General features: G+C 34.1%; 1 protein-coding gene across 2 annotated transcripts in view; it reads left to right on the plus strand.

The window, feature by feature from the left end:
* Positions 1-27,914, plus strand: part of LOC147075717 (uncharacterized) — a 108,880-nt gene that overhangs the window by 19,886 nt on the left and 61,080 nt on the right. The window contains exon 1 of one of the 2 annotated variants that reach the window (XM_085942043.1): positions 8,399-8,565. The exons of the other annotated variant lie outside the window; for it this stretch is intronic. Coding sequence (XP_085798169.1) covers positions 8,528-8,565 — 38 coding nt within the window. The 5' untranslated portion in view covers positions 8,399-8,527. Of the gene's footprint in view, positions 1-8,398; positions 8,566-27,914 lie in introns of those variants that run through there. 2 annotated transcript variants of the gene reach the window in all.

A 27,914-nucleotide genomic window follows, 5' to 3' on the forward strand; every position in this document is an offset into this window, starting at 1 on the left:
AAAACTTTCTCAAATTAACATCGGCCGATATTTTGCCTGTTCATTTTTTTAATTAAAGCTTTTATCGGTAGATGGCATTAATAGACCATTTTTTGTATGTCGTACTAATGATAATAATAAATTATAATTATTTAGAGCTAGAAATATTATTATTAATTTATTCAGCATGGGTTTGAATATCCGCTAAGCGCCGTGAATGTAGGCTAAAGTAGTTGATTCTTATTTCCCAAAAAAATAATATAATATGTACTTACTTAATAAAAAACAGACATAAACCAACAAAAAAAACACATAACAATCTAAATTGTTAATGTCAATATGACTTTGATATCAGGTTTGGTAATTTTGTTTAGCAACAATTTATTTTCACATCAATATGCGTGACGCTCGTGTTTGTTTGCGAGGTGTGTCTGCGGTCGACCAATAACAAGATTCGAAGCGATTCTAGAAATAAACTTCTTTTGAATAACATTATTTGGACATGTAAAAAACATCGTGAAACTTCCCAGACCGGTTTTAACGAATCAGTGGCGCTGATATGCAATAACATTATGGTTCTACCAACGGGTGCCGTGATATTCAGTCGGCTAATGTGAGTCATCACTGAATTGTGTAATCAATTCACCATAAACATCTGGATTGAATCTTCTTCTTCTAATTCGTTTCCATATTGTTACCGGACGTGGACGATTATTCTGGCAATGAAACACACACTCGGTCACTGACCTGGACATGGCAGGAAACAGGAGTGCTGTCAGGTTTGGATTAAAACTAACGGGACGTCCTCATTATTCCAGGGGGTTCTACGAGAATCTCCTTCCTGGACAAAAAACACCTCGTATATGAAAAACGTAAGATTCTGAAAGTATGGAAACCGATTGTAATATGGAAAAGTAAAAAAATCGCTTCTTCTTCTTCTTTCACGGCGCTACATCCCGGGGTAGGATTTGGCCTCCTCCACAACCGCTCTCCACTCACTCTGGTCTCTCGCCACACTTCTCCAGTTACCGGGTCAGCCCATCTCCTTCTTGGACGGCCTCTGGGTCTCTTCCGTTGGGGTAGCCACTTCGTCATGATCCTTGGCGCTCTAACTTCAGGCATTCTCTCCACATGTCCCGCCCATCGTAGTCTTTGGGACTTACAGTATCTTATGATTGTTTGCTGTTCAATCAGCTTTTCCAACTCGTGGTTCATTTTTATTCTGTAGTTCCCATTTTCCAACCAATTCCCAATCCAAAGATTTTTCGGAGTATTTTGCGCTCGAAGACAGCTAATTTGTTTTCCTCGTTTTGAGTTAAGCACCAAGTCTCACAGCCACAAGTGACCACTGGCCTTATAATTGTTTTATACATTAGAAGTTTACTTCTTCGGCCTAGAATTTTTGACCCCACCAGTCGCTTGCAGGCATGCCAGCATTTATTCCCGGAGAGAAGGCGGATTTTTATCTCCTCTGCTGTCTTATTTTGGGTATTTAGGCTGGATCCGAGATACGTGAACTTGTCCACCCTTCATATGCATACTGCCCTATGTCTATATTCTGCAGTGGTACCTGATCGCGTGTGCTGACCATATACTTAGTTTATGACTGGTTTATTTGCAGCCCAGCGTTTTCTGCTTTTATTTTCATAGTGCCACCATGGTCGATCATCCTCTGTTTGGATCTGCTTGTAATGGATATGCTTGTAATTACTCTAAATAATTCAAAAAAATCGCTGTCGTCTATAATTCAAAATTTTCATGAAGACTGGTATTTTTTAAAAAAATATTTTATATATTCAGGGCGAAGTTTTTTGGGATTAGCTAAAAAGCTTTGTCGTGTCGTGGATGTGAATAACTGAGGACGCCATAAATCGATTTGGGTTGTATAATAGCACCATCGAAGAAAAATGTATTAAAATAAGGTACCTACCTACCCGTAGATTAAATACTTACCTATATTTTATTAGGGTGGCAACATGCAGGGGTACTTTCTTATGTTTTGAAGAATAAATTTGCATACAGAAATTGTGTATTTCGATAGTATGTATTTATATTCATAAAATAATATCATAAAGTGTTCTGTTGGGTTCGTTTGTTCAAGAGTTAAATTTAAACTTGTGGAAATCTTCTTAATATATAACTAGCTACGCAAGAGTTATGAAATGCATTCACTAATCTAACTAATCCACAAAATCTCCTCCGATTTATGTAGGGATGTGCAATTTTTGTAAAAAGATCGAATATCGAATCGATTGGATTTAATTAATAAAAATCGATTCTATAAAAATATAAAACTTCGACTGCCACATATATTTTTTTTTAAATATAAATTTTCTTTATACTAGTTATAAAGGTAAGTCACTTCTCCCAAAAAAAAGTGAAAAAAAACTCTAAAATAACTGATTTTGTTAAGTTCTAAATCATAAATTTTGACCCAGAATAAAAACATAACGATAATTTCGCTTCATACTTTAAAAAAAGTATAATTAAATCAATTAAATCGATACCATAATATATATGTCTTAAAAAGAATAGATTTTTATATGACAACTTTGGTTTAATTGTGTACATATATTACATAATAAGTAAAGTAAAAAAATACCTCGGTACAACATTATCGTAATTAACATATTGTTTGTGATTTTTGTGTTTTTAAAATTCAATTCAATACACAAGATTTAACAATGTATTAATTCTTTATTAATAATTATATAAAAGTATTAATTGAGTTAGCATTTACTTGGTAGAATTCCATTTTACAAGAAATGAAAATATAATTAATATTAAATTCTACAGGTTTTTAAAAGGTTTGTCGATAGCTATTTCGGTTGTAACACCATTATAAAGACTAGTCTTGATATTGGTGTTACAACCGAAATAGCTATCGACAAACCTTTTAAAAACCTGTAGAATTTAATATTAATTATATTTTCATTTCTTGTATATAAAAGTACTTTTGAAGAGTCTCTGAAACAATAAAATAGTAATGTACATGTCTATTAAAATTAAATAAATCGTATAAAAACACTTTGATCTGGTGACTTCGAACACATTTATTGTCATTCGTTTGTTTGGCAAGGGCTCGAACCATTGAGCGATTGACCCAAGTGCCTTATTTTCTCCAATCTTACTTAATTCTGATTATAATGTGTTTTAAATTTCGTCTAAAGATAGTTAGGTACCGTTTTTGTAGTTAATATTATAATTAATTATAAACAAAATCAACATATTATTATATTACACATTCTGTAGTACGAGTAGTAAGTGTAGATTTCATTCTCAGGATTGAATTATTGTAATTTAATATAGGTAAAGCTATTTTGCATTTGTGTTGTCTGGTGTCCATTCGGGTTACGTATGTGGGTACAGTAAAAACGAAACAATGATGCGGTTCGTCGATTGTATATGTCAGTGGCGAAGGGTGACTTTTGGAAAGAGGTAGGCTGTGGAGATCTGATAAAAAGAGCACACTTGTCAGGTATACTTACGAGAATTGTACGATATTTACTATTAATGAATAGGTACACACTAGTAAATGACAACGACACACTAATTCAATGAAACTTCGAAAACTCATTGACGACATAAAAATGAGCGATGTGTTTAAATTACGTATTTTTCAAAACATGTATACCCTTCAAAAATCATTAGATAAAAATATTTTTCTTAAAAAGGTAGGCTTTAAATAATCGCCTAGTATGGAGTCTTCGCCACTGGTATATGTACGTATGCGTACGAGTACGCGGTCATCGGCTGCCAGCAATGACATTCATATTGGCGAAGCATCTGGAAAAAAATTACTCACTTTTTTGTCGGGTCTGCCGAATGGCATAATCTGTTCTAACGCCATTTTATAATAAAGGTGATGTTGCTATAAATTCCCGATGCTTTTTGTCGGGTCTGCCGAATGGTTCGGTTTGAACGGTTTCGCTCAAATGAACATTGAAACTAGAGACACTGTTCTAACGCCATTATAATAAAGGCGATATTGCTATAAATTCCCGATGCGTGATATCGCTTAATGGAAATTGCGTGACGTCTACCTATACATGTGTGAATGTCTCTATGCGCGAATTTACTTGCTAGCTACTGTACTGAGTGCGTTGTCCATTAATAATGTCATTGGCTGCCAGGCATTTATGACGGCTCCCCATACGCACGCACACTATCGACCGACCGCATTATTGTTTCGTTTTTACTGTACCTACATGTAATTTTGTATGAAGGTATTTGAAATCGGTTGAATTTGAAACCATCGCGCCGATGGAATTTTCATCGATCAGCTGGGTAACTACCGACCTATTTGTCGAAGAGAAAAGTGGTACCTAATTGATACAACTTTTAAAAATAAGTAGCGTTCATTTGAGATGAAATATTTACTTGAAAACAATGATGTTCCATTTAGATTAAAATAAAAAAAATGTACAACAATTTAAAATAAATGTGAAAATAATTATTGCGGTATCAGAAATATCAACTTCGTACAGTGGCGGTACCTACGTGGAGTTAACTGTCATTCTTTTTAACAACACGAGATTAAACATAAAGTAATATTTTTGTTCAATTAGGTACATAGGTACTTAATAATCATACATTTTCAAGTGGTTAGGTACCTACAGTGACATCCAGTGGTGGTTTTCCATGTTGTTTCATTGTTCTACCACGCTATGGCTAGCATGTACCTCACCCATACCACGGTGTGCTACTAGTTTCTGAATCTCTTTTATGAGACGCCCATATTTCGCTCACATGTGATTCCTGTAAGTAGATACTGGTTAAAGGTTAAACCATATAAGAGATTGATATGTATAAATGTAAAAACCATCGCCATGGAACAGGGTATTGAAGCAGGGTACTTTATGACGGCCAGGTCATAAAACACAAGGACAGCAAAGTGTGCCGACTCGACGAGCGTACTGAATATTAAATGCACGTTACATTTACGTGACAAACTTTAATGACGTAAACTATTGAAAATAACATATTATTTAACATGTGTGTACGTTTATCCCATATTTTTCAACACCTGCCTGTTAGCCTGTTATACTGCACCCAGTAGGTAAGATGGTCCCCATTAATTGTGGGTTTCCTGGGTTAAACGCTGTGTTTTAGTTACATTACAATGGGATGTTACTTTTAAGACATTGTTCAGGGCGTTCAGGCGATCAAAAGCACTCCCGCGAACAATTTCATCCAGTAGGTATATGTACACTGGTACATCATACATTAACTTATTTTGTTGTCCAAGATATATGTAATTTATCACGATCTATGTGTTATTAGAACTCTTTTTGGTCAGCATATCGGTTGAACATTACTTTCGTCTTTGCCCAATTTGCTATTTAATACTTCAGCAAGTTCCTGTTTTCTGCTTAGAACGAGTCTTGCAAGAAAATTGCTATATCATCGCCAAAACGTAGATGACTCAGGTATTCTTCATTTATGTGTATATCTTTTGACATCTTTGCCATTCCAGCTAAAATATTACCTATTAATCCCTGTAAAGTGTGTGTTAATTAGGGAACATTAATCTGTTGTATACATCTAATAACGTGACCGTTTCCATCTTGAGTCTCCATGCCAGTGTTGCCAACTGTCAGTGAAAAAGATTTTGAGAAAATAAAATTTCACTAAGTAGGTACCTGTTTTTGCTGATTGAAAAAAATGTGTATACATGTAAAAATCACTCTACATTTTCCCAGAAACTCTTTTCAAAATTGACAAAAAATAAATTCTAATGGATTTAAATTCAAATTTCAAGTACCTTCGGTCGATAGTGTTAATATTATGACAAAAATAATTCATTAATCTAACAAAATGAGACGCCTCCTTAGCAATCGAGATCTTAACCTAGGTCTGAGACTGCGTATGGTACGTTGTTGTGTTCTCTCAATTCTTTCCTATGGTATGGAAGTATGGACGCTAAACCAAGAGATGTTACGGAGACTTGAAGCTTTCGAGATGTGGCTATATAGACGCATCCTCAAAATTCCCTGGACGGACCGGGTGACAAATGTTGAAGTTCTCAATCGAATTGGGAAGGACCGAGAAGTTCTACATAGTATCAAAACCAGGAAACTACAGTACATCGGCCACATTATGAGAGGACAAAAATACAGCATTCCCCAACTTGTCATTCAAGGAAAGATCAATGGGAAGCGTAGCAGAGGACGGCGCCGCATTTCGTGGTTTAAGAACCTCCGTGATTGGTAGATACGAGTACAGCTTCACTGAACTGTTCCGGGTAGCAGACGACAAAGATAAGATTGCCTTGATGGAGGCCGACCTCCGCTAGGGGATGGCACAATAAGAAGAAGAATGCAATTAGCCTATTGCGTCGTGAGTCCCAGGTTCGAATCCTGGGTCTAGCAAGTACACATATTGTTTTTCAATTTGTGTATACGTCAGAGTATGGACCTAGCACCCCCAAACATAAAAATTATCATAATGATTTTAAACATTGAAATTGAAAGCCAATAAACTATTTATACATTGGGCTCAGACAAATAAAAACACGGCAAAAAATGATTTGTAATTCCCAGCACCCTTTTTAGAAAAAATCTTAGATTTTAATTTCTAACACAAAAATTTCGAATCACTAATGGGTTTTTTTAGAAACCCAATCCCTAATGGAACTGTCAAAAAATTCTCGGTGTCCACCCGAATTCCGGAGTGGTGAAGGTCATGGCTGGGGAGGGCTGACAGGGCTCTAGCCTGGGGGCCCGGCTTGTCGGGTTGACCAGATAAGTGAGATAAACACACATCATAAATTAGCTTTAATAGTAAAAAAAGTCGCCTTCGGCGCTATTATACTTCATGACCATGAACATTTAAAATTAAATAATTATGCAATATATTTTCTGATTCGACAGCTCCATTATTAAAGTAGATGTATTAAAAATCGATAATAATTCACTGTATATGTAGGTACCCATAATTTGAACTAAAACACAATTTGAAAAACGTTAATGTAGTGTTTCACACTGCCTTTAATCTTAGCGGTAGGTAGGGGGCCCGCCAAATATCCTAGCCTGAGGGCCTGTTTCAGGATGTGGGGACCATGGTGTAGGTACACCGAGTGCAATAGACAAATGACCGATAAACGATAAATTAGGCTGTGAAGAAGAAAAAGAGCCTACGGGACTAACTTACATTCTCCTCCTTGCCCCCCCCCCCAATATTAAATCCTGGGTGCGCCACTGAGGGTTGAACATGGTGGAAAGAAGATACCACAGAGTGGAATCTCCGATAATCATGTATCCGATGCCACATGCCTAAGCACACATTAAATTATAATATTTGATACCAATATATCACTATAATTCCAAGAATATTCTATTGTTTCATTGCATTGTTTTATTTCTCAAGTGCCGACATACCTTCATTAAATATCTGAATAAATAAACTAAAAATCTAGCTTATTTTCAGCACATTTAAAGCTTTTGAAGGCATCAAGGTAGATGCCTATCGAGAAATGCTAGATCTGACAAGAAAAACGGCGGAAACGATGCTCCGTGCCCTCAACACTAACCACAGTGAAACCCCGATTCTACGATTTTCAAGGGACCCTCGAAAAAAAAACGATAAATGCGGTATATACCTACAATTAAAAAATCTCGTTTTTCTCCTGGATTTTTTCGACGTCTTGAATTATTTTCAGTTTCTCAGCTAGAGTTCTTTCTTCATGGGGGGCATTTTAGTTGCGACTTATAAAAAATCGTGATACGAGATGCGAGGCAAGCCTGAGCGTCGACCGACCTGTGCAAACAAAGCGACGCGACTGAAAGGTCTGTAATAGTATGTATCATAAATAATTCTACGAAAGCGAAATGAAAAATATTCGGCAAAAACGGTCAACCGGGATAATATTTGTGACGGGACCATATTATTTAGTTAGAGACGATAAATCGAGGAAAGCGATAAATCGGGGAACGGTTAATGCGGGATTATTTAACATTGTTCTTATGGGTGTTTGGCGGGACTTTCAAAAATGAACGATCTGTGCGGGAAAACGATTTATGCTAGAACGGTAGATCGGGGTTCCACTGTAAATCGATATGAAAAATTATGAATATGCTAAAAATGCAATAATATCGGGTGAAAGTAGGAAAAATTGAAACGACGCAGAGTAGACGCGTGATATTGGTAGGTACTCAACGACTCACGTGGTACGTACCTATCTGCAGTAAAGCGGTCAGCGTCTATTTTGATGCCAGCCGCTCGCGCCGTAGTTTTTTTGGCGTGCGTACCGCCGAAGGGTCAGTCCAGCTGCGTCTTCCCGTTGGTTCAACAGGAATAAATTCGACTCCCATACAAAATATACTCGTGCACGTATATTTTTTACCGCCACGTAATCTATTCTACGTCACTGGTTTTTTTTCTCAATTGAGTTTTCACGTGTTTTTTCGGTGATTTATTGGAAAGTGTGTCGAAGTAACATTTTTTTGGACGCACTGTCTCTTACTTTTATTATTTAAAAGACAATTATTCTAATTAAATAAGAATTTTCGTGAAAATACTGAAGAGTGAAAAGTTTTCGTCAATAGGTATGTTGATACATAACTTATACGGATCCCTTTTCCAATTGTAAGTACTATCTATAATAAATGAGGATTAAAGGGATACAAGTGACATTTAGATATGTACCTACACAATTAACGAGAAGCACTTTTTGCATAAAAAATATTCACACATGTACGTAACTGTAAAAACTGCTGCCTGTATAGCACTATCTTTGACGTAAATGTAGTCAACTTGCCGACATATTATGCACCTGGTTTCCTTTGATTCTCAACTCCTCAACTAATGATACAAATTGTACCTGTTTGACTATGTAGTGCAATGACATTGATGTAGTGATTCTCGATCAAAATTGGTTAAGCATTCCTCGATTTACTATGATACTCGAATAATTTCGGGACTGGAGCCCCCTTGCCTTTTCATGGTATTCTTGGAAATGGAACGCTTTCCAGGAGGGATACTCACAGTCACTTTTGGACAATAATATTGAACTCGTCTAAATAATAAGTTTTCTCTATCAATTTTTCTTTTTTTGTCACTAGATGTTACTTTGATAAATAATGAAGTTTTTATTTTTTAATTATATTTGAAATATAATAATATCGTGTGTATTTACCACATTGAAAACTTATGTGTATATAATATCAGATAATCGTTAAGGTCTAGATTCTTTTATCTTAACGATGCCTTGCTCCAAATTTGATATTGATTTCCACGCAAACAATAAGAATTATTCTCTATTTGCGTAACATAGTTCTGTTTTTTTGCTATTGTGTAGGTCAGGCATGTCCAACGCGTCAATTGCGATCGAGCGGTCGATCACGGGATAGGTTTTGGTCGAGCGCACTACATGCCCATACTGTATCATATACAGGGGTAGTCGACTTGGTCCCTACCGCCCACTAGTGGGCATTCCTGCTTTCATGGTGGGCAGTAGAGGTTTTAAAAACATTTTCATTATGTTTTCATAAAATCCCCGTGACAATTTAAATTTCAGAGAATCATCACCATCAGGGATCTCATTAATAATTTAATATTAGTAGCTAGTAATAGATTTAACTACAGTAAGTTGTACTATAATAATAAGCGTTGGACTATAAAGCCGTGGGTCCCAGGTTCGAATACTGGGTCTGACAAGTACACATATTGTTTTTCAATTTGTGTGTGTCAGGGTATGGACCTAATAGGTTGAGCAAGTGGCTGACATCCATTTCTCGTAAAAAACAAAATCTGTCAATACAAACCTCCACTCTGTGGAGGCCCATATGATCCTATCAGGATCGGACATGGTCGAAAAAAAGTTGTTTTATAAAGATTTACTCTGCCAAACTTAACGAAAGTCTGACATAAAGTATTTGGTAAGTAATTATTATTAGGTATATGCCTTAACTTTCTGTAACTCTGCTTTATAAATTTTATAAAGCTACTTCCCTACTTTATAAACCACCATTACTGTGGTACCGGTGGGCGGTTAGAAAATTTTACTTCTCACTGAGATACAAAAGTGGGCGGTAGGTATAAAAAGGTTGACTACCCCTGCTATATATTATAATATACCTACATACTGTATTATCGTCTAATCGTCAGAGCGAGGACCTGTATAGTCGAGGGACAAAGTTTATTTAATTGATTCTGAATTACTTTTTTCCGCTAATTACGATTGTGCCGGATGTCGCTTGGGCAACCTTGGGAAAACGACGCCGTCTTAGTAAAATGGCGGCCAAAAACGGTTTTTAGGTCATATTTCTAAAACCGTTAGCTCTACAGAAAATATATTCTGAGATGAAATAAAGATCGTCAAAATCTACAGAAAAAGGTATTTTTTTACATATTGAATTCGAGAAATACTAATAAATTGGGTTTGGCACTTTCCATAATTGAATTATAGATAATTGCATAGAGATAGTGACTATTGAAAATATTCTGCGGAATGACGAAACCATAGACTAAATTTGTCGCCTTACCAGCATGTGACAGCACGTGACGTGTCATAATGTAATCGCAGCATAACGCTCTTTCGATAATCTAGCGGGTGCACATATTTGTCATCAAATATTTAATCTGCGGCCTAATGCAAACATAATCGATGTTTGTTCAGCGCTAACTGAAACGCTCTTGCTGGATATAATGCATATGAGATAAAATTGCATTGCCAAAGATTTACAGACAGTTATGTTATTTATAATAAATTGTTGATCCGCATTATTCATGTGGAAAATTCTGACGCATTGGGAAGACACGTGACATTGAATTACTCAGTTTTCTCTCAGTACAAGAAGAGTACCTACAAGTAAATGTATCACGACATTCGCAACAAAACTATGGCACTGTTTTACGTATATAGGTATATATAATACAAATAAAGCGATTGAGATATTCACATTTGACGTTACGTCATAATGGGATGATCTAATATTCTAATATTATATCACTATGGGGATGGTTAGGATTGTAAGGGGAAATTGCGAGATGTGACGCGACGAGGTCACGTGGGCCTCTTCAGGTTAGGAACAGCGTTGCCAATTATTTAGCGTTTTTCTTGCCAGATTTTGATAGCTTGCAAAAAACACATCTGGCTTGTGGCGTTTTTACTAGCATTTTTTATGCTTCCAACAACTTTAAATGTGATGAAAATACGCTAGATATTTAGTTTATGAATTGTCATGCGCATCAAATTTCTGACTATCAGTTTATCAAGATTATCGGAATGAAATGCAACGAAACTTGATAAAATATAGGCATTTGTTGTCAATTATGAAATATATTTTTGTTAAAATGTGTGGTTTTTACACGACGTATAGACATTTTTTCGGTACATGAAAGGAAATGTATTGACTTCGTTCTTGGTAGAATAAGTTTAGTAAATTCACTTTCCTAATAGCTTGTTTTCGTACCCCGTCTAGCATGTTTTTGTCAACACTGGTTAGTAATGGTATATTTTTCACGTTATATTTCAAAATAAGTAAGAAATCCTATTATACTACAACTCTGAATATACACATGTATTAAATTTCCGAAATAATCGACCAAACTTTATCCCTCGATGGATACATTGTACATCCGATTAAAAATCCGTTGTCGGTTGATTATTCCAATACGTATATAAATTCTGTGTAACTGCGACTTAATTATACATATCCACAGGTAAACTTTTGCTACAATTCAATACGTTATTTAACGAATTTATTTAAAGCGTAGTTTTATATCGTGTTATCTTGTCGTAATCCCTTAAACTAATATTATTTGTTTAAATAGGTCACTTACATTATTTTCATTTGAATATGCGAGGTGACTTACCTGGAGAAGTTCCCAGCGCTTCTTTCCGTATCTAGGTATCTATTAATGTTTTTCATTGCATCTAATTTAGTCGTCTTGTTATATCGGTATGAGCTAGTCACAGGGGCGCGCCTAACGGGGGTGTTAGGGGTACGAAACACCCGGGCGGTAGAATTCAGAGGGCGGCAAAAGTGTAAAAAAAACACATTTTTAATGATGTCATTGATTGTTTGTTATCTATTCAACTAAATAAAATTAACTTTATGATAAACAAAAATGTATAGGTCTAATGCAATTTTATTCGTTATCATTAAATATTATTCGATCCATCCATCCTATCCATCGATACATATATTGATTTAAGATGCTTTACAGTATAATTCAGAATGATATTATTATAATATAGATAATAAAATATGTCACAATTTTTGTTATACTCATATTATAAGCAGGGAACAAATACCAATGCATTTGTTCACTTACGAAGGATGCGTACCTATACAACATAATATATTATTCCCCTTACGATTACTACTTCTAGCATTTTCCGAAAAATATGGCTTACATGCTGTATTGTATTACAACCGTATTAACGTGACTAATACGGTGCATATTGTCTAACAATATTATTTTTTTAAATTCAGCGAACAGTCAAATAGTATTTAATGTACTTACTATAAATTAATTGGTTTTGATATTCCATCCTGCTAAAGTAGTGATGCATAAACTGGCATTTGTTGTGTCCTAAAATAACAAGTACTTCATCACAAAATTATTTATTGAATACGACAAAATTATAATTTCCTATATTCTAAGTTCTATCGTGCAAATACATAATTTATTATGTACGTAATGCAGAGTGGAGAGTGATTGGAGTAGCTGATAATATTATGTAACTATTTAATTAAAAATAATATAATGTATGTTTCGTTATTGTTATCATTATTTTTCAACACTTACCCACTGCGGCCCGTGTAAAATTAGAAAATGGATAAATTGGCCCTTCTTTCAAATACATTGTACACCATTGTCCTAAAGGTATTTATTTGAACTAAAGGTGTAACGTATGTTCGTCCCCCCTTCTTGAGTGTCTTATGGCTTTCCAAAGAGGACCTATTTGTGAGAAATAACTGTTATTATCAATCGAAAGCTTTGCTGGAAAAAAACATTGACTATTTTTTTACCATGTCTGATTCTAAGAAGATCATAAATGGGCCTCCACAGAGTGGTGTTTTATTAAAATATTTTTGTTTTACGAGAAATGGATGTTAGTCACTTGCTGAACCTAATATAAGACTATTATTATTAGTCCTTTATTTTCATCCATTCTTCACACACAGAATAGACAAGAAAACTTTTATTATTTATCCCGTACATTATCAATCATCACATTCTTTCTGACTTTGTCTATGTTTACAAGTGAATTCGAAATAAATTTTGTTTTTTTAAGTGGTAAAATATACCGCTGTATTTGTTTACTGTCAAACATACGAATTTTTCTCATCGCATCTGCTTTTACTTTTCAACTAGCAACATGTACAATAAATTGATTTCGCTTAACCAGCCTGCGTTTGTTTACTGTCAGATAGGTATTAAACTTTTATAGTCTCTTGGACTGTTTTTATATTATTGTTCGTGCTCTTTCTTTTTATCTGTGCTGAAACTGTTTGTTCGCACCTTCAGTCATATTCTCGGATCTTCGGTTGACGATAATAGTCCAGTGTCTTATAGATGTATAGAACATTAATACATTTCACATACAATATAAAAAAATGAAATTCCGTCAGAAAATTGTGTATGTATATTCGACCATCGACACACCGACAATGAACTAATTTTGATATTGAATTGTCCCATAGTCAATGTTTTTTTTCCAGTTCTACTTAGTTATTAACGGCTTTGAAAACACCTTGCGACCCATGTGCTTTGATCTTGTCTCCTAATTATTCCATTGCAGTTTCGGGTTTCAGTTACAAAACTTTTGCAGCTGGGATATTCCAGCATAATACTTATATTAACTCGAAAATCAATAAAGAAGTGATTCATATGCTATGTCTCATTCGACAGCCGCGGTAGGTGGATAGAGCGATATGGTGGAGATAATCTTAACTCGAAAAATAATTAATACTTACATCACTTCACTAAAAATTAATACTTCACTAAAAAATAATACTTACATCATGACACTAGCGCCACTGCACGACATGTCAAGTCACAGTTGTCGTATTACAGAATTACACGCTCGCAGGCTGTCATGTACAATGCAACGTCTTTTTGTATAAAACGTAGAACATAATATAATGTAACATAATATTATAACCGCGATATAAATTACTTACCGAGGTATACGGCATACATAATTGTAATTCTTTTTTAGGTTAACCGAATATCAAAAATGTCTGCGGCATGGCGCATGTTTTAAGTGTTAGCTTGCAATTTAGATTACTGCCATGTAAACATAATTCATCCGAGAGTTATCGGTGTTATCTCTGATTAATAAATAATCGCTGGAATAACGATGCAAAAGGTAGTAGTATTATACAACGTTCCCTCTAATTTTTCTATTGTGTGTGCGGATATCAACGCGTCTGAGCAGTGTCACTCGCCATCCGGTGCGGTAAATTTACACCCCCGTCCTCCCACACACACATACAATTTTCCATTAAAAATTATATTTTTAAGGTATTTATTAATTTCGTAATTTACTTACAAAATTAGCATTTTTCCGCAGATATATCAGTATCAGTATTTTCATCAACAAATTAATATATGAAACCGAGACTTCCGTAATTCGTCAAATCGCCAGCTTTCGGGAATATCTGTGTTCGTTAACATGATTATGAATATCTTGTACATAAAGCATAGACGCATTTATTTTTATAACCAATAGTCCGTTATCAATTAACACTTTGACTAGATCGCAAACAGATTTTTTGCGCTCAACGCTCTTGCGTAGTTCCGTCATTATTTTCAAAATTCCACCTCTTTCCACTCAAATTTTTCACTTAAATGCCTTTTTTAAATAACCTCCATTCAATCCACTTCTTTCGAGACGTGAATTCTCCTTTGCATATTTGCTGCGGAGCATAATATGATGTATTGGACACAATCATCTGTTTCCGAATAAATAAATATATCACACAATTCTTTTTTTTGCGAATGCATTGTTTCGACGATTTCAGAGAGTCATTCTAAATTAAATTTATCGCAGGATTTCTTCTTATTTGTAATTATGTAACCTGTAATTATTACTAAAATCTGGCAAAGGAAACTTTCTCTTACAATATTTTGTAAGTTTGAGGACTGTGCGGGGATGAAAACATATGTGCGGACACATTTTGGTTGGTGTGCGCGCGCATACCTTAGAAGGAACATTGGTAGTATACCTAGTTTAGTAGATTGGTTATGGTTAAATTTAACTAAAAAAATGCTAGAATATAAAACTATCTTTGTTAAAGCTAACAACGTCGTTGCGTTGTGGATAGAGAGCAGTTTTTTCAGCACACATTTTCAAATTTATGTGTTCGTTTACCCATTTACATATTACAAAAATAGCACTGGTCACTGAATTTCTCATCTCCTCTTCATTCGTTTCAATGCATTTATTATTTACTTAGTTCATAGTAAATGTCGACATTTTGATCCCGAATGAGAGTTTCTTTCATACAATGAATATTTTCTTATATTATTAAGTAAGACTCATTCGTACATAAAAACGTACCTTGTAATCATTCATCATTGTTTATTTTTGTTGATTGAAATTTCATCCATTTTATTATGATTTTTTTATCTTCTATATCCTGACGAAATGTAATGTTTTTATTTAGAATTAAATTCGACCCGTAAAATCCGTTTTACTAAACGATTAATGTCACTCACATTGTTATCCATATTGTGACTCAAATAAATCCATTAATATGTTCGTAAGTATATTCTTCCTAATTATTTTCAAAATCAAATTAGGTCTATCTTATTACCTCTGTACTATAAAACATCACCTGCAATGCCTGCAACCTAACCAAAATGTATATGCCGTTAGTATTTTCATTCTGCCAGCGGAATCACTTTCTGAAATAGCCTCTACTACTGATGATTGTCTCGACCAGATTATTGAGTCACCCGAGCGAGACAGCTGATGTGCATCTTATTCACTCTCGCAATGCAATCGTTTTGTACAGTTCATGCAGTTACATAAAAAGTGCATGTGCATTTTTCGATCCAGAGATGCATTACGCATTTAATGCGTTTTTTAAAATACTACTTAACTTATGTAACACATTAACATTAAACCGTAGGTAATACTAATAAAGTAATACCAAAGTGAGTTCACTAAGCCAAAAAGGTCTTATTGACAATCGGCTACTTTAATGAGAGCAATTTGAAATATGGAATTTAGTTGTTTCGTCATGTATTTTTACCAAAGTTTTTCCTGGCGTACCCAAAGTATTTAAATCCAACTCGACACTATCCCTCAATCTTGAAAGAGGTCGATCAGGTCTTCGTTTGGGGCTACCTGCTTCCAGAATGTCGGTTTCTTTGTCATGCGTGATTCATCCATCCCGTGTACATGGCTCAGTTATCTAAGGCGGCCCAATTTGATGAACTGTACGTATAAAGCGTAGGTAGGTACAGCTCGTTATTGTATGCCCGTCTCCACCCCGATTGTGTGTCATTGATAGGTGCAAAGAATAAATTAGTAAGACAGAAGAAAAAGCCAGTCGCCAGAGACTCAAGATTTTATAGCTGAACTTTGTTCATGACTTAATAACAGTCAAATACAAAGCCTACGGAGTCCGGAATGTCTTTAAATGTTACCAATATTGAAAGGTTACGTGACAAACTTTAATACTTACAGACAGTAACTATTGAAAATAACATATTCTTCAACACGTGTTTAACAGTACCTATTCCATATTTCTCCACACTCTCCACTTTTTTACTACCACACCCGGAAGGTAACGTACTTCCCATTATTTACGCTTTCCCTGGATGGGTCCGAAGATACTGCGTAGCACGCTCCGCTCAGATGAGTCCAATAGCCTTTTCATAGTTTTAGTCATGTATGTACTAGTAGGTAGGTAGTTACATAACTAAATGCATTTCAACTGTCTGTTCAATGCCTTGGAACGTAGCCCATGCATTAGCGATATTATTTGTTAACAATCACAGTTCTACTCTTAATTTAGATTTCTAGGCTACTGTCATTGTCAATGGAGGACTACAGGTAGGTAGGTATACGAAATTGTTGACACTCTCAAAAGCACTGTTTTTACTGACCACCCAACCGAAATATAGTAGTAACTCAGTCGCGAAATCTAAACATTCTAAACAATATAATCTGATAAATAATTCATTTTGTTTATTCTTTTAATTTACTTGATTTTTATATAAATATTGTTAATACGGTTGGGTACTAATTTTTTGCCATGTCATTGTGTGTAGAATTTATGGGGTTTGGGTTTCGCATCCTTGATATATTCACACTGTGTATGACTGGTAAGGTTAAATAAAAAGTCAGCCATGTAAGGGTTTCCGAGATTTTAATAAATCTTGCAAGGGTTCCTCCAACCACAAAAGTTTGGGAATCACAATTTAATGCATAATTAATATTGATTAGTTTTGTCACGACATTCAAAACGGAACCTGATAATATTTTAATATTAATAATCCAGGAAGCGTTCGCTTTCTGTATTACAGTGTACGGTTGTACACATAACCTACAAAGTAAGATTTTTATCATATTGTCATGGCGTGTATACATGCTTGTACGTAGATAAATGTATATTATTGACCATGGTCTACTCGTATGTAGATTCCGCTACTGCTAGTAAATAATTTGCATTTACGTTCCCTTCACTGCTGCATTGTTTGTTGTAATAGTTTTAATTATTCTAGCTAGAACAAAGAGTTTGTGGGGTATTTACGATTGTTCTGTGGTATGTCCGTCTTCCGCTATGTTCACACTTGATTATTGTTAAGTACCCCCCGCGGAAAAGATTCTAAACTTATTTCGTCTAGTTCTTACTACTGTAGGTACAGTAAAAATAAAACAATGATTCGGTTCATGGATTGTATGCGTACGAATACCTACGAATGCGCACTCATCATCTCCAGATATTTAGTACGGCTCCCCATCCGCACGCACCCCATCGATCAACCGAATCATTATTTTGTTTTTACTGTAGATACACATTTTCAAAATAGGATTTGCGTCGATTTGTTCTGTTCCTGTTGATGTAAAATGCCGGTCGCAACTACAGAATATGAATTCATAGATATTTGGGTCTTTTTTTTTTAAATATAGTTATACCTAGTAGGTGGGAGATATTAAAACTTTATATATTAGTATATTTAGATTACAAGTTTTATATTACCCCTAACACTTTTACGAGGAACATACAAACAACACTCATATTATATTAACATGCCACGATGTACTAAGAGCCTATCTAAAAATATTCAAACTTAGGGACGGTGACCGTTGTCCATGTGATGTGCAACACTTCTCAAACAGTGTGGCATGTCATTAAGAGGGGGCTCAAGAGGAGGAGATTGAAATATAATCTAGTATCAAAAGGACATCGGCGTCGTTAGGACGTTAATTTAAATCGATATTTTCGCAAAAACCACTAATCATCGGAGATTTTATTTAAAAAAAAATATATATTATTGGCATTGTCGGCAGTCTTACACATTATTATTTGATAAACAACTGCACGTGTCCGCCGATCAGAAAACAGGGCTGTCAAAATATTATATCCATTAATATTTTTAAAATGTTAATTTCGTCATAGTATTATTATTACCTAATTCAAATTGAGCGTAGGTTGATACTCAAATACTATTATAGTATGTTTATGATTTCGAGAAAATAATACGATGATATATAATCCATATCAATTATTTGAAAACAATACATTTGCATGTAGGTACATGTATAATATAGTGAAAAGGTCAGATACCTGTTTAATTTTCAAGATAACATCAAAATTTGTATATACTTACCTAAATGAAGAATATTCGACATTCATGAGTGAGCACGGCTCAAAGCTACGAAAATGTGTTTTTTTCAATTTGAAAATATTTTAATTGTGTATTATTTTATTAAAGATTCATAATACGTTATGTAACTAATACAACATACTGTTTTTTTCTATGAATAAAAAAGACTGGAAGGAACATATTGTGTCACGGCAATCAAGAAAGACCGGAAAATATGGCCAACAATGCATGATACACAAACATAAAATACACAAAATTACCTATTTAAGTTTACCGCACACGTGCAGACCACACGATATTTGTTTTCGCAAAGTCATCGCTTTCCAAAATGGCGAATTTGGTTGCCAGTTTTTATGGTGATGAATCAGTATGTTCCTTCCTGTCTTTTTTTATTCGTAGGTTTGTTTACTATGTACACCAAGAAATTTCCATTTATAAAATCCAAAATGAGTTTTGGAATATAATGCAACTAAAGCTAGAAAAATTCTATCATGGGTGTTTACTTCTTGAATTAGTTGACCCCAGAAACAACAGGTCCATTCCACTACGTGAACCACAGTGGATATTATGCAGGGTCCACATTGGCAACATGTCGCCGGCAACCTCGTTAAATTTTACGATAAGTATGATAATTATCGTAAAATTTCTTAAGCCATTATGATAATTATCGTAAAATTTATCGAGGTTGTCGCGCGACATGTTGCCAGTGTGGACCCGGCATTAGATGCACAAAACTTGAATAAAATATATTATAAATAAAATTTAAAAAGTACAATATAATTAATTGCGTCGACAGCCCTGGCGTCGCCCGCCAGTCGGATGGTCTAATAAAAAAATAATGTATCTAGTGACTGTATGTTAATAATTATTTTTAGGCACTCATGATATAAATTATTTCGCCCATTGCCTTTACATGCAATAATGGTTCTACCTACCACTTGTTTCACTAGTATAAAAGTGAAGTTGCGCAGTCAATAAAAAGTCACTTTCTTTTTATAATAGGCAGACACTAAATTCTACGTTTTAAAAAATATGCATTAGAATTAAACAATACCTATTATTTTTAATACGTAGGTACTAAACATTACAAATAAACACTATTCATTATTAATGTTTTTTGGATAGCACATGAAATAAAAATGTAGGTAGATATGCATTTCAACATCCTTCGTATGTTTAATTCTCGGACAATTTCAGGTTAAAAAGTTATTAATATATTATTAAGTTTATATTGTGGCAACCACATAATTGAAAATGTCACCATCATATTGGTTGCAATACTTTCTCCCAAACAGTTGATTAACAAATTGAATTTAGTAACATTTACGTACCTACCTATATTAGAAGATATTATTTTTTGGTCACCCCATTCTGTCTTCACGTCGACAGTGTTTATGATTTAAATTTAATTTAGAGACCATTTACATTTGACACAAGCATTGTCGGCGACCTTTGTATATTGCTAGTAGACCAACAATTCCGGACCACATATAAAAAAATCATATTTTCAATTCTCAAGGGCAATTCTGTAGAGCTTACCCTTAATAACTATAAAAGGAGCGTTGGGGTCTCAAAGGTCTATGCAGATACCACAATTATTACTATATTAACCTCCGAAGCCCTCATCAAATACTAAACAACACTATTAGGGTTGCACTACGTCCCGTATTTTCATATTTTTAACGAAATTAAACACTACATGGGACCGGGGTCTGGAGGAAAGAACGTTGACACGTGATAGTAAATATACAGAATATATGTATTTTGTTCAATGTGTGTACTTCATGGCCCCCACATCCTGAAGCGGGCCCCAAGGCTAGGATCTTTGTCGGGCCCCCCTATCTATCTCCAAGGTAGTGTGCCAAGCTAAAGGCAGTTACCGTTAACATCATTTGGAAAATGCTCTACAGTAGCATTTTCCAAATGATGTTAACGGTAAAATTACGGGTATTTAGGGTACTTTTAATATTTACATCCACTTGAATTAAGGAGTTATCAAGTATGTGATGACACAATAATCACGCAAAGGAAAATAGCGCCGCAGGCACCTTTTTTACTCTTAGGTACCTATTTTAAATGTGTAATGGGTGTTTATCTCACTAATTTGGTCGACTCGCCACGCCGGGCCCCCCATAAGCCAGGGCCCCCAGGCTTGAGCCCTGTCAGCCCCCCCCCCCTTGTGGGGGCCATGGTGTACTTACATGAAAGATTGAATTACCAAAATAACACAGAAACGGCAGAGGAATATGGAATACAAATGCCTCTAATAATTTTATCTTAAGATGTTTTTTTTATTTTATAATGTTTTAGATACGTATTTATTATTTACAAAACACTTAAAATGTGAACTCTCAAAAAAATTGTCTAAAACTGCAAGCTTTGTATTTTTCTTCGTGTTCCCTGTGTTTACGGATTGAAATGGACTGAACTGGAATGCTCTTTAATCCTGTTAAAAAAAACCGACATCGTAAGAATTATCTTTGATGAATCGGAGATTTTTGTATCGATTGTTATATCCATTAGAAATGTCACTCATGACTGTTAATAGTTAACAAATATTTAAATAGCTACACAAAACGTTATACTTAATCATTTTAGCAGGCCAAGTTTAAAAGCGCTGATAAATAATGACCACGCGGTCTTGCTGAAGTTTGAACTCCCGGTCAGTGACAAATGATATCTCCAAGGGAATGCGTTGATGCATTTTTGTAGAATAACTACTGTAGTATGCATTGTGAATTCAGTATTCACTCAAATCTGAGTGTTTACGTAAATAGTGTTGTAAATTAACATTCTGTTTTTGTGGATAACACTGCGATCGCAATGATTGAAAACCTCGCTAAACAAATGTTACAGTGAGTGCATATTATAATTTTTTTAATTAATTATGTTTATTGATACACAAAACTCATTGTTATACGTCACAATGACAATTTTATTCATTATTGTTAAACAAACTCATTGACGAAGACGTCTTTATTCTGTTTTAATAGATATGTGAAATTTAGACGTATTGTATAATATGTTACGCCGAATGTGCAAAATTGACTATTACATGAAATCGGCAAAATGTTGCCTAAATCATGAAAAATGCAAGCCCGTTGCCTTATTCATAAATTAGACAAAAGATCTGGGGAGTGCGTGAATTTGGCAGTAATTTTTGCTGGCTAGTTCATGCATTGGTCAAAAAGTACGTATATTATCTATGGTCAAAATAGATGGTCGCGCTCCGGTGGTGTTTTTTGCAACTAATCAAACTAACCAAATGTGTCAAATGTCATTGATTATAATATAAAAATATACCAATCAATAACTACAATGACGTTCATATCCATTTACTTGCGCAAAAAAAATCTAGAACTATAATATGATAACGGAAGAATTTTATTGAAAGGTATTTTCGCGATTTGATTCGTGCTTGGGTATCAATCGTGCAATGGTCGATTGTATGTTTGTGATAGTTTGTTGACACTTGTTAGCTAACCTCAAAAGTCAAAATGGACATTCAGTTGAATAATTCAGAATTACAAAACCTAACCTAACCTAACTTAACCCAACCTAACCTAATAATAATAATATTATATTATGTCCAATTATAACTAATAAAACCATCCGTATTAAATTTACTTTTTCTACTGTCATGTTGACAGTTTAAGAATCCATACCCTGGCGAATTCACGTACTCCGCAGAATATTTACCTAAATCATGAATAAGGCAACAGGCTTGACTATTACATGAATTAGCCAAAATTTTGCCCATTTCATGTAATAGTCAATTTCGTACATTCGGCGTAACATTTATATTCTACAAGGGACAGTTTAGCTTAGCAGTTCGTACCCTCCCATAATTATTTAATTACATATTAGTATGTATCTCCAACACTTTATAATAAATAGTAATTAACAACAATTTTTGTTGATTTTAATGATGAGATTAACACTCCCGTTACTATAATGTCACCTTATGTTACCCAGCCCATTAAACTGCAAATATTTCAGTTAATATACGCTTAGCCATCTTCATATTTCGGCTATTCGTAGAATCGTCAATATTGCATCTAATTAAAATGTTATTGTTATCCAGTATATACACATAATTGATATATATCCGTTAGATTTCATTTACCTGTCATAAATTATAAATGCAAATTGCAAACAGAGCGTCGCATTCCATTACAGTGTAGGTATAATAAGTACATGCGAATAAATTATATGCGATAAAGAAAGACATACCTACTCAATTGTGAGAGAGAAATATGAAAGTAAGGGGGTTAGAAGATGATATTATAATGACTTGTAAGCTATAAGAATGTATAGAAATACTTGTAAATAAAGATTGTAATTGAGTTTTCATTCATTTTTTATCATTTTATAGACAAATAAAATAGCAGGTAATGATGGTGAAACCTTATTAAACTTATTTAACCTGTTTACTGCGGACATTTTAATTAATATTTCATTACCACATTTAAATAACATCCTAATTATATCTAATGGACACCTGATGGGCAACGTACCAGTTGCATGCATTTCTCTTTTACCTATTGTAATATTTTCGATCTCATACAGTACCCAAGGTGATATCACCCGAACGGATGGAATTTATTAGCATCGTAAAGGGATGGTTAGCGGTTAGGTTGATCCGATTACTCGTAGTTTTGTAAACCTGCCTCTACTGATAAATCCTACAACGTCATAGTATTATGTTAAGGTGACACTGATGTAATTCGGAAAGGAAGATGTTACATCTATAAGACAGGTAATGATAATGTATCAGCCATAGGTTCATCACGGTTTTACATAATAAACATACATAGAACGTATTTGCTTTTTATTTTTAATCTAAGCACAGCTAAGTTTATTAAATTCCCACCATCCATTGTTTATGAACAATGACATTTTGATGTACTTACAGAATTTATTAATAGTGAGAAGGTATCTAATGTGCCTAATACGGGTTGTTTTTAACAAACATTTTAAATTGCCAGTGTTAGTTTTTATACTTGCTCCTTTATTTAGTAATACGGCGTCATTTTATTGTATTTTTTTTTAAGAGAATTTACTCTTCACCTCAATACTACAACTATATAACTCTGATTTTGTCATTGTGGGGAAAATGAAATTTAAACTTTACTTGACTAACATAAATCTAAGCTATTATTATTATTTTAAATAAAAAATGGAAAATTGTGCTTGTCTAATTGGGAACAATTAAATAATGTTCAATTGTATGAACAAATATTGTAGATATATTATTTTATTTATTTAATGCATTTATAAGATATATTATATTTTCAAACACAAAACTAATACAGTTCCCGTTAACTTCTGACTTAACTAGTTTTATCATTTTGTAAAGAAGTAAATGTAAAATCATATTCAATATCAAAAACAGTGAACATCAAGAAGTTATCTAGTTGTAGTATTGAGGGGACGAACTGTATTCATCGATAGTGTGCATTTTGAAATTGGTGAGTGCGTATAGTGTCTGAAGATGCCGAAATGCGAATCCCAGATCGCAAAAACTGACTCAAATGGAATAGAATAAAACCTAAATCAATAAGAATATAATTAATGTTTATTTTACTCTCTGTGATTGTAATTTTTTTTTTTATTTATAATTATTACTTAATTTAACGAGCCAACATTTATAATTTTTAAATTTAATTATTCATCTTTTACACCGTTTTTCATTATAAATAAGGTTTGTTTTTTTTTTGCTTGTCATTGTCATACCAATATCAGTATCGTAAATGCTATGAGGTTTTTTCGTTTCTCCAAAATCATTGTTTTCATATCATGCGGTAATTTATACCACATTTAATTGGGCATAGTCAATACATTTTGTCGATATAATCAACAATATTTGTATATAATAAATACACTTTCTACTATGTACTTACATATTATTATGTCTATGATATTTGTGTAAATAGTGATAAAATGTAATGTTGCATTGAACTAATGCCCGTCTAATCGTCTGGATCGTCCTCGCTATTTATACAAATGAAATCAATACATTACAAGAGTCATTGTCTAAGTTATGATTGAAGAACTTTCTGACAATCGTTTCCACTACCCCGATTTGTTTTGAAAACCAAACATATCGAAGCGGGTCACACTTGTAATGCTGAGTGGTATGTACAGGTCTATATAGACATGAAGGACGTTGTAATAACAAATATGACATAATTTTTGTATATTTTACGTAGATTTTCTGTTAAGACCCTAATCTAACATTAGATTAGATGTGTAATTTTTAATCTTCCGTGGGAGTTTTGTGTTGGAGGAGCACGTTATATAGTTAAAACTGTATTTTTTTCGAAATTGATAATTATTTTTCGAAATCTACGTTATATTGCCAACACACGAGCGAACAGGGGCTCCAGCTGGCTTTTGATCAGGAATTACCTAAGCAAACAATTATTGAAATTATAATTAATTGTTAAATAAATAAGTAAATAAGACAAGTATTCATTTTTTTTCATTTATCAACATTTTGTTGCACTAAAACTTAAACACTTAAGATATTTTCAACATACTTTAAGTAATTGAATCATCATTTAATTGGTCTATATTTTACAAATGTTAATATTCTTCTTCTTGGTCGTACCCATAGATGTACTGTAGAATGTACATGTAGAAACACGGATATACAAAAACATAATATAAGTAGTACGTACATATCTATAGGTATTTGAATTATAAATATCTGAACACAAACACGTCGCATAATCAATTAATATGGTAAACAAAATAAATATATTGTATTATATAGAACGTTATTCACAATCTTAAAAAATATTGTGTACTGTGATTCCACGAAGAATTAACAGAGAATAATATCAAAGTATCAACGCATACAATGATATAGCAATTCTCAAATATACGATAAAATCAAAATGTGTTTCTTATATTCAATTATAATATTAATAATCAATGCGTTCACTTAAATGCGGTCCTGAGCAATACATACACGGCTGCTGTGTAAACAGAGTAATACGGAACGAATTTAAGCACGCGTTGTGCAGTCTAGATCAGTGGTTCCCAAAGTTGACTGGACTCCGACCCATCTAACAAAAATTTCCAATCTTGGGACCCACCTCTTAGCTGTCTTAGAGAAAAGAGGGTATACATTTTGGTAATGCTCAGATTCCCTAGTGGCGAGTCATGTAACTACTTAATGCTGTCTTATTTGTTCTAATTGAAATAAAAAAAAATATTTTTTATAAGTGTTACCAATATGAATGAAAGATTGTTGAAATAAGAAACACAACTTAAATAAAAAAAAAATATTACTTAAATACCTACACCTGCATGGTTTTTTTACAAAGTTATTTCAATGGGAAGGATGTATTTGTTTCTTCATTACTAGAAATGAACTTCGCAAAAACAATAGACATCCGTATTGCTCGGGACGTTTCGCTAGGGACGGGCTCACGACATGTGTTTCGTTCGCTGCGCTGTCGCCGACTGAGCCAGTGTTGCCAACTAAAATTTTCAAAATTCAGTAGATTATTTGATTTTTTCTTTAAAATATCGGTAGATTGACAAAAAATGTATGAAATTCAACGATTGTGTTTGTTGCTGAACTGTTGTGAACCTTTCACGTTGACTTACCAATGCAAACTGAGCGTCAATGTGACGCACGTTGAAGTGCTACCATAACTTGATTACCAGCCTGCCTCACCATACTTTCATATAACCTGCCGTCCCTAGGTCGTACCACTATGCAATTCTGTCATATTTTGAGTGACCAAGGATTTTCACCCCTCTCGACCATCTGCTTCTCTCAGGGCAGAGTGAAAGGGTTCCTCAGTCAGCTCCTTCACTTGGTCGCTCCAGCGCGCCGATGCTCTTCCTCTGCTTCGCCTTCCCTAGAGGCTACCCAAAACCACCAGTCTCTCCAGGTTATCCCGTTCGCGCTGAATAATATGACAAAAAACTGCAGAATGAGTTTCAAACGTATTGTCGAGAACCGTTCTTTTATCTGTAGTATCCGGATGATTGACTGATTCGTCCTGTGGCACCAATACAACGACATCAATTGCCGTCCGCTATCTTACCCTCAGGGCCCATGATTCGGTACCGAACAAAAATATGGAGAACACTAATGTTTGCACAAGCATAATTTTCGTGGTTATTAAAATTCCCCGATCCTTGCATATGTTGGTAAGACGTGTCATCGCAATCACCAATAACGGTGTTACAACGGAAATACATCATGTAAAAATTAATATAATTTATATTTTCAATTGACGAAATCAGTTTGATATACAACAAAACCTTTGGAAGAAGACTGAAAAATATCATGTAAGTACCTAACATTTTATTTAAAAATATCAATCAATTTGTTTTTTCTAAACTTATATTATTGCAATAATAGAGTAGGTACCTACCTATACGTTTTATAACTTTGCACTTTTTACTACACTGATACGGCTCTGCCTGATTACGTCGCATAAAATTAAATCAAATGATTTTCACTTGTATTAACCCAATGCTTACGGGCCGCACAAAATTGTGTTTTTGCTAATTGCTTTTCAAATGCAAATTAACACGTTAATTAAAAAATTAATTGAAAGAGCCCGTAAACATTGGGTTAAATATATGTTGTAATAAATAACTAAATAAATAGATAATATATGTAAAAAATCTATATTTAGAATATATTAAGTACATCATTTTCATCCTAGAGCCGGAGTGAAAAGTTATGAAGCGTATAATACACTGCCACAGTACCTACTCATTATTTTTTTAATTGCTTTGTCATTCACATAATATTTCTTGTATATTTTTTGCCCATCTAGTATTACTATCGTGAATTTTTAATTTATATCGCGAATAAATTGAAATGATGAATAAATAAAAATTTTGAATACATCTAAATTATGAATAAATTTCAACTATGAATAGATTAATATTACGATGCATAATAAATACGTCGGCAAAACTGTATGGTTTGTGCATGCAAGGCTATTGTGTCATGAATAAATATCGCTTACCGTTTTCGCTTTCTCGATTATGGTGGATCGGTCCAGAATGAATCTTGATTTCTATGCAGTTAAGCCGTACCGGGTACAGATTAGTCACTGTTATTTGAAGGCAAAATTCACATCGTAAAATAAAACGTTATT

This window comes from Rhyacophila brunnea, unplaced genomic scaffold, assembly GCF_057557595.1.
Source record: "Rhyacophila brunnea isolate RB1 unplaced genomic scaffold, BYU_Rbru_1.0 scaffold_14, whole genome shotgun sequence".
Lineage (NCBI taxonomy): Eukaryota > Metazoa > Arthropoda > Insecta > Trichoptera > Rhyacophilidae > Rhyacophila > Rhyacophila brunnea.